Source organism: Scardinius erythrophthalmus (assembly GCF_964197995.2).
Source record: "Scardinius erythrophthalmus genome assembly, chromosome: 14".
NCBI classification, from domain to species: Eukaryota; Metazoa; Chordata; class Actinopteri; order Cypriniformes; family Leuciscidae; genus Scardinius; species Scardinius erythrophthalmus.
In genome coordinates this window covers 10,185,682-10,195,033 of record NC_138234.1, presented here as the reverse complement: position 1 = coordinate 10,195,033, position 9,352 = coordinate 10,185,682, and the positions used below count along the sequence as shown (strand labels likewise).

Sequence of the window (9,352 nt, the reverse complement as noted above, 5' to 3'; positions counted from 1 at the left end):
CAGGAAAAGATTTACTATCTCTTAGTGTTGTGATCCCATGAGGTGAGAAAATTGCGCTAAAACACTCACTGAGTTTTTATTACTTGTTTCCACCTGTCTGTAATCCTCAATAAAACTTCTCTATACCCGTAAACTCGTCTGATGGATTGTCTTGCATCTCAACAACATCACAATATTGTGCAGCATTGCTGACATAGTCGTCACTGCGCAACACTTTTGGGTCCAACCATAACTTTAACTTCAACTTCAAATTAACATCTTTCTAAAGGTTCAGCCATATTGTTTGTCAGCCATTTTGGAAACTGTTTCTTCTCAACTTGTGAAGTCTAAACTCGTGTTTGGAGCAAGTTTCATCAGTATTTTTCAGGGGTTTGTTCCTTACCAAGTGAACACGTGAGATCATGTGATGATCACAGTGACATCACACCATTCTCATGACACTCACAGTGTGAGTAATATAATGAGCTCATTGTGAATTCAATATGTTGAGCAGGTTGAGAGGAGGCGGTTCAAATATCAGTCACTGGGGGGACATTCTACTTCCTGTTTCTCAACACTATCACAGTGATATCACAGTATCGTCACATGGTGAGCTCACAGTATGAGTGCACACCCAGACAACAGATTTTTCATATAAGAATGTTCTCCAAACATACAACTGTCTTCCAGCCACAGGCTTAAATAAAAACAACTGAAGATAAAAGAAAATATTAAATCGCTTAAGATCTCAGCAGAGGAGGATTAAACTCCACAAACAACATTACCAGCTTCACTTGTCAACCAGACTGACTTTCTTTCTGTCAGACGTCTACAGCATTTCTTATTGAGAATTAATAAAGGTTTAGGTGTTGATGTTTTATTATTTTGTTTGACGTTACCATCATGGTGATCAGTATTTGCATCAGTTTTGCATTTGATCAGCTGCAGTAACTGCTTGGAAGACACATTTGTTCTGTCAGGAAAAAAACAAAAGAGAATGCATCCAGGTGATGTCGGTTTGTTATTTATAATATTCTATATAACTAATATTAGTTATTGATGTTTGTGAGTTATTAATTTTACATTTTATATAATAATAGCCCTGTTATTATACAATATGTGATCCAGAAGTGTCAATCAGTTATTGAGTATTTTGAATGCATAACAAGAAACAAACATTTGAACTGTCATTTAGACACAAAGACACATCAAGAATCAGCGTATGAATCTCAACAATGGTGATGGTCAAAAGCTTCATGCTGAAATGCATATTGGGCATCTAGTCTTTGTGTGGATTGCTATCATAGTATGAGCACACAGTGAGGTTACACTCTTAGCTCACTGTGACCTCAGGTTGTGACCACATCACGAGTATCCTGGGAAATCACTGTGAGTTCAATCGGTACCATGCTGTTGACTACTGTAAAGCCTTCAGGCAAAAGACATTTGTTAGAACAAAATATTAATTTACCCACAAAAAAAGGTAAGACCTTTAGACCTTTACTCAGCACTAAAGATAGGCTATACAAGACATTTGTCTTTAACACAAAACAGAAAAACAAAGGGACTGGAACAAAAAATGTGCACAATGGGTTAAAGTAAAGTAACTGTCAGAGACCACGTCAAAATGACTGACATATGAGAACATTTTTGGTAATAATTGTAACCTCTGTTCCCTGATGGAGGGAATGAGACGTAGTGTCCCTCTGGCCACAATGTTGAACTGTCTGCTGAAATGGCCAGGACTCTCTCTCGGCTCCTCAGCACAAACCTGAATGAGTGGATGCACACCAGCTCCTTTTATACCCAAGGCATGCAAATTCCACTCACAGTTGTCATTGGCCTTTTCTTAAAGTCTCAGAGGTGTTTAGGGCTTTCAAGTGTGACCCCTAATGTCAGTCACGTCTCATTCCCTCCATCACCGAACAGAGGTGTCACATTGTCAGTCTGTTTTGATTTCTGTCTTTGTCTGTGTTCTGTCAATTAGTTCAGTTCTGTCTTTCTCCGCCCCGTTGCAACGCTTATCTTTTTTAGAGCTCCTGTGGCGATAGTAAGTCACACCAGCAGCTGAAGCTACAGACACCAGCAGAACAGCAGCAGATATTCCTGCAACAGCACCTGAAGACAGACCTGATCCTGGATCAGCTAAAGAGAAACAGACATTAGTGTGAGCGAATCTGACTGTGATTATAATATTCATTAGATATATTTTATAAAGATATATATATATATATATATATATATTCATTCATTATATAAAGTGAAGTTCCCCATAAGAACAGTGTTTTTATTAAATAAACTGTAATACATGTTATGCTAGATTTAGACTAGAAGTAGAGTGGAAAACATACCTAAGTCAGCCGCATGCTTCTCCATATATGGTTCTTTATTGGTTTCATCTTGATCAGTCAGAGAAGCTGGAAAACACAAACCAATAAAAATAAAAAAAAAACGAAAGAACACAAGAATTGAAGTTTTTGTCAATCTTTTGTTTCAATGTTACAAAGACACATGGATGCAGGATTGTATGGATCACAGGATCACAGTATTGCATATTTAATTCAAAAATGACTTTTTGACAGTTAGACAGTTTGACAGTTTTTTAAATGAGTAGAGTGATCAGAAATGCAGTTTATTAAATTTACAGCATGCCAATGCAATTGAATGTTTATTATAATAGAAAATAGAAAAATAATTGAATTAAATAATATTTAATTCCTTCAACAAAAACGACAAAAATACTTAAGGGAAAATAACATTGAGTGACTCACCACTGACGATCACACTGAATGTTTTTATGGTGTCATCATGAGAGCTGCTGATTTTTTGGGTGATTTTTGTGCTGTCACACTTTCGGTTTCTGTTTAAGCTTTGCCTTTTGCCTGAACTTTCGCTTCTGATCAGCTCTGCTTCATAACGTCCAGCGTGTTCAGATCTGATGTTTGTGATGATCAGAGATCCGGTCTCATAATCCACCTCCAGTCTGTCTCTGAATCTCCCGTCTTCTCCATCATATAAACAGCTCGTGTTGTGATGTCCGTTGATCAGAGCTATGCGAGTGTCTTCAAAATACCACAGCATCTCGTCATGATGTTTTTTCGCAATATTAGTGTTTAGAGTAACAGAATCTCCCTCCATCACGGACACTTCATCACCAAACACACCTGGGGACACAAATAAACAATTATGTATGTGTGTGTACAAATTTCACATAGGCTACATAGACTAAAGATATCCTGAAATTGTCAAAATACCACACACAGGCAACAGGGATAGATCCAATAGCAGTATTTAATCAGGGTAATCCGTAAATCATAAACCAGTCCAGTCAAGGGTCAAAACCATAAAAGCGAAATAAGAACGAAACAAGAACGAACAAGAAGTTTTGTAACACTAAACAAGGACTCTGTGACAAACACTGAAACAACCAGGGTATATATACACAGATACTAATGAGGTGACGGGAAACAGCTGTGTGCAATGATACTATGAGTGACAGAACAGGATGATGGGAAATGTAGTAAGAGTGAATGACACCGTGGGGAAAGAGGACCTCTAGTGGTGACCCAGGGAAACACAAACCAGACACTGTGACAGAAATCAGATTTTGTAGCGACTAGCTAACCGTTCCCATAAAAAAAAAATAGATAGATAAATAAACATAACAAATAATTAATATCTAAATGCAAAAGATTACGATTGAAGGTGGGTTAAGGGCTATGGGACAAAAAAACAAATCATTAGCTTCGATTTAAAACTACAGAATTGAAAGTCTCCACTATAGAACTATTCAGACGGGACTAGTTTAACATGGAGAGGTGGAGTGATGTAATTTTACCACAGGACGTCTGTAATAATAATGGCCATCAATTCGCATGGGATAAGAGATTTTAATCAAAATAACAGAAGTGGAAGGGTAAACTCGATTTACGCACCACCGTCACTCCTGTCGTCGTGAGTATTTCGTTGCTTCCTGATATCATCATCAAATACAGCCTAACCTATTTGTATAAAACAGTTATGTATTTAATACATTTAGATTGTATGTTGGTAATAGCACTTATCTAACGTTAAAATAAGTAGGCCTATCTTGCCTCTAAAAACTGATTGTTGAAATTACGGAATATTTCCGTAGCCTACATTAACAGCGAGTCTAATGGTGCATTCAAGGCAACCTGTAACCCGTGTTTTTCCAACCTTATACCCGTGAAAGTGCACTGGAACGGCAGTCAAACCCGTGACTTCCCACCCGTGAACTCGTACTAGATCGATGTAGCCTATTCCCAGGTACGAGCTCTGACGTCACATAGCCAGGCTGTACACAGTGAGAATACACTTTAGGACAATATAACGTTGCAGTCAAATTAATAATAATATAATATAATATTAATGATAATAATACACAAACGATAATGTATTACAATGTTATGTGTCTGAAACAATAAGTATGTCGTGAAAGTGTATTGCCGCATCATGGAAATGTTAAGGTGACATAAACCTGAACTTAACAGCATTGATCATGCTTATGAAAAAAAAAAAGGTAGTTGGTAGCTCAGGTAGTTTGGCGTGACTGGCCTGGAACGCTACAAAGTCGTGAGTCGTGGTTAGAAGTCGTGATTTACGTGCTCAAGAACCTGCCTGGAACGCAGCATTATGCCTTTTGTCTTTCATCATCATCATTTTTTTTTTTTTTTTTCTTTTGGTCTTTGGATTCAATTTGCAATGTAGCCACCTAGTGGACTTTCTCTGTATGTGCATGTATTATGTCACTCAGGTGTTTCTAATTAGCACGCATAAAAGAGGAAATTGTTTGGTTGGAAAGCACACCCTGAAGAAGGCTGTTTGTGCTGCTACGCGTGGGTTGCTTTCAGCAGTACTTGAGTAAGTAGAAATTATTCCACAAACTCTAACTGACCAAGTTAAATTTACTTTGTTAAATTTATCTAATTTGTTAATTCCATACATGTATAAAATGTATATGTATGTTTATGATACATAAATGTATCATTTCCGAGTGCAAAAACTTTTTGCAAGGTTTTTTTTTTTTTTTTTTCTCAGTGAAGAACTAGACCTTGAACTCAAGACACGCACATACATTTTAACATTTGACCTCTCAAATGTTAAAATATAACATTTGATTTATTACTATAAATCTATAACTAATATGCCAGAAATGGTAAAGTTTGATCTTTGCCCAGGACACTCCGATGCTATTGCCTGATATTATGTGTATAACATTTACATTTAGTCATTTAGCAGACGCTTTTATCCAAAGCGACTTGCATATTAGGACTAAATTAAGCGAGTCACCATGAAGAGGCACAAACAAAAACAACGCAAGAAGTGCTCAAAACACGATATAAATATGAACACGGTATAAATATGACCCATCTTCATGTAACAGTTATGAGACTGTTCTGGTGTTACACAGGCTCTGGCGCTTCACAAAATCTTCCTCTGAGATTCTGACGGCAACAATTTACAACCAAAGCGAGTTCTGAATAAATGTTCTGAAGTATTTTTGTGCTTTGTGTTTAAATGCGTGGAGAACCTCAGTGTGCAGCGTATGAGTGCATGCAGTCATTTAACTTTTCCTGCTTATTCCTCTCAGGTTCATCATGGCAATGCTGAAAAGTTGTCTGCTTCTTTACATCCTCTTCTCCAGGGGGAATACAGAAGGTAACCGAGACATTTATTTAGTTAAAATCCTTGCTATTTAAAAACATTTTGGAAATGTACAATATTCCATTGACTAATATTTGCCTGAGGGTTTACAGTGTATAAAATACACATATTTTCAACACATAATCACACAAACAAAATCAGCTACATAAAAAAAAAAACAAAAAAAAAACCATTCTTTGTAGTGAATGCTTTGCGAAGAATTGTGAATGGACTGATCAGAGTGCAAGGCAGATGCCCCGCTGAGTGGATACAATCTGGACCCCGATGCTACAGACACTTTCCTCAACCGACTGACTGGAACACAGCAGAGGTAGTGTGTTACAACAAGATGATTTGGTCACACTTTATACTAGGTGTCTTTAACTACATCTAAAAGACAGATGTAAAGACATGTATGTACACAATAAGTGCATTGTATCAAACTATTAATTTAAACTGATAAAAGTTATTCTCTAGTGCAGTGAATGCTGCAAAAAAACAAATATAATTTCTTCATGGAAAAGTTAGTTCAGGCAAGGCAAAACAAAGTCCATTCAATAATATCGTAAATCTCAATATACAATTAAGTAAAACCTATTCAACTTTTATTATAATAGTGTTCCCATCATGCACTGTGGCATGAATAATTAATAAGTTTGACTTTTCACTGTTTTCCAGCTGTATTTACACCTTTTTATCATAGCTTTTGTTGGTAGGTTTGGTAATTTGGGATTTTGTGTCATCTGTATTAATTTTCTACTACACAATCACTCAAACAATCTATCGAATGTTACCGTCATTGTGTACCAAGTATTGAGGTGTTCAGGTGATTCAATGTAAATTCAATATGTAATCTATTCAATATCTATTGTATATATTAAGATGTTTCTAAAAGAAGCATACACTGTAAATGTGTGGTTTAATTCATTGTTATATTGTCAGAGTAAAAAGAGACTTTTGCAAATTTAACAATTAAAAGTAGATGTTACTTAATTCTATATGTGAAATTAAATATTAAGTAACATTTACGCAATTACTTTAATTAAATGTTAAGTGTAATTTAAATGTCAAACTAATTAAGCCCAATATTAAGTAGATTTTACTTTAACAGTAGCAGTAAAATTAACTTTGTGTCAGTGCAAATTGTTACGAGGGTTTTATCTAGTAAATCAGACTTTGCTTTATTCTAATTAAGAATTGGTTTTGTATTGACAACGAAAAAATCTGTCTCTTTAGAAAAACTGTCAAAGTCTTGGTGGGAATCTTGCATCTATGCAGTATAAAACGGAAAATGATTGGCTGCGGAGTCTGTTGCCGCCTTCCACACATTCTTGGATTGGTGCTAATGATGCTGTACAAGTAAGTTCAATTGTGTGTCCTAAAGAGATCTATTCGTTTGTCTAAACTAAAGATTCTGCTTTAAACAGTAAAGGCAAAGTGTCTAATGAAGATAGTGTGACTTCAAATCTCAACTTAATTGGCTTCTTCCTGAAGACGGACAACATTAGTGCACTGTCTATTCACTCGCTTCACTCTTTAGGAAGGAAACTGGGTGTGGAGTGACGGAAAAGAGTTTATGTATACCAACTGGTGCGCTGGAGAACCTAACAATGCTGGTGAACCCGAGAACTGTTTGGAGATTTTTAACGTTGATGGTAAGAATGCTTTTTTTTTTATCATTATACTTTCAGTTATAATTTAAAATCCAATTTCACACCACAGTAACTATTTATAAAATCTGTTTTTTTTTTTTATTCTAACAACTCTATAATTATCAGAATAACTGATTTCATTATTCCACCTTACAGCTAGACGTTGCTGGAACGATGTGCCCTGTTCACGCTCACTCTCCTATATCTGTTTAAAGAACCTGTGAGACCTTCACGCTGCTCCAGTTACTTTGATTGAATAAAATCATTCCGATTTTCCCTGAAACACCCCTCAAATTAATAAAAGCATTGAAAAAGCAAATTGTGCATTGTGGACATTCAAATTCATATATGTAAGAGCCTGATCTCACGGGAAAATGTACAAATTCTACGAGGTGGCTTATTCATACGATTTTTTTATTTATTTATTATTTATTTTTTTTAAATCGTACATGTATTACAAATTGCACAATTTGTATGAATTCATACGAATGACCTACCCCGACCCCGCTCTAAACCTACCCATTTAGACAAATCGTATGAGAGAGGTCGTACGAAATAGCCAACTTTTATCATTCGTACGAATTGGTCGTGAGATAGCGTTGGTATATTGTGTGGCAAGGTTTGAGGATGTGGTTGTTAGACTGGCATTAAACTTCATCATCATCAGGGGCGGTGTAGCCAAGTCCCACTACAATCAAAAGTTCAGCTGAGGCACACGGATCAGATTCGAGAATCATGAGTGTAGAGGAGATTCTTTATGAGGCACTTATTTACAATATTGATATGCTTCTGTGATTGTATGTGGTCTACATAAAGAAAGGGGAATAATTCACAATAGTATTTGTCTATGTATGTCTCATTGCAGTAATTACACTCAGAAAATTAGCAACCATAACACAATAAATATAATCCACTTAAATGTCAATATTGTAATGACCTGGCAGTCAGCGCTAGCAGCTGGGTGCATTATGGGTAATTGTTTGTTGGGAGTTGATGCGTTAAAGCAAGATTGTTGGGTTTTGTGTTGGTAAAGTTATGTGTTTTTTTTTTTTTTAAGTTCAGTCAGCTCCAACGTTTAATAACTGGCAGTTATTACAATAATCACAAGGAAGTTAACGAAAATAGTACACAGCATAATACACTCCTGTAAACAAACACACTCGCTGTATCAGCAAAACACAACATCTTGTCTGGTGATGATAACTCCAAGCAATATAAACATAGGAAATTACCAATCGCATGATCGACATAGGCTACTAATAAGGTAAAGATATATATATACATATAAACTTACATGTATTGCATGAACGCATCTACACAGAACAAACCCAACAGCATAAACTTGATTTACTGTCATCTTCTACCGGTGTGCGTCACTAATAACGGAACATGCGGTAAACAATAAACACTGTTCCCAGGACAGGCTTTCTGACAGGCAGGTTATAAGGTTGCTGCAGCTGCACACACGCTTCATCATTGGCAAAAAATACATGTGCATTTTTGTTCCCTGGATTATAAGCAAATTAATGCATAGTAGTATTTCTATCTATACTATTTCTTCATTTAATAAATGCTTAAAACACAGGATACATTTCAGTTATTTCATTATTGTATTACCTTAATAAATTATTTTTCTACAAATAGCTTACAGTGCCATTTTTAATAAACCAAATACATTATGAGATTTCTTATAAAAACCTCTTTACAGTGTTTTACTCTTACATAAAGGTTTCTTATAAAAAACATAAGCCTGTTTATACGAGGCATTAATAATAACAAAATCAATTGCATGTTTCACCTGACAATACCAAGAACAAACAACAGGCTGCAGCTAAATTGAAGCACTGGTGCATGTTTCTGAATGGCTAAAAATGTCACATCTGCATCTTAACATTAACAAAACAGTCTGTATGTTCTTCTCTAAGAGGTCCACGAGTGTACAGCAGGCTGATGTTTTTAATTGAAGGAGAAAAACTCATGGTTGTTTCCTCATGATTATTTTAGACTCTAATTTAACTTTTAAATAGCATGTTAAAAAGGTGGCTAAAACCATCAGA

General features: G+C 35.8%; 2 protein-coding genes across 2 annotated transcripts; one reads left to right on the top strand and one right to left on the bottom strand.

Moving 5' to 3' along the window:
* Window positions 1–271: 271 nt before the first annotated feature.
* On the bottom strand, window positions 272–3,389 carry LOC308701959 (uncharacterized protein). The gene is made up of 4 exons (XM_081384459.1): window positions 3,241–3,389; window positions 2,751–3,143; window positions 2,331–2,396; window positions 272–2,124 (listed from the first exon to the last, which is right to left on the bottom strand). Exons 2-4 carry the CDS (start codon window positions 3,115–3,117, stop codon window positions 1,922–1,924), a joined length of 636 nt encoding a protein of 211 aa, XP_081240585.1. The 5' UTR covers window positions 3,118–3,143; window positions 3,241–3,389; the 3' UTR covers window positions 272–1,921.
* A 1,417-nt stretch (window positions 3,390–4,806) lies between these two features.
* On the top strand, window positions 4,807–7,632 carry LOC308701962 (ladderlectin-like). Its single transcript, XM_081384463.1, has 6 exons — window positions 4,807–4,860; window positions 5,591–5,658; window positions 5,847–5,974; window positions 6,880–7,002; window positions 7,184–7,298; window positions 7,452–7,632. The coding sequence occupies exons 2-6, from the start codon at window positions 5,598–5,600 to the stop codon at window positions 7,517–7,519; spliced, it is 495 nt and encodes a 164-aa protein (XP_081240589.1). The 5' UTR covers window positions 4,807–4,860; window positions 5,591–5,597; the 3' UTR covers window positions 7,520–7,632.
* The last annotated feature ends 1,720 nt before the right edge of the window (window positions 7,633–9,352 follow it).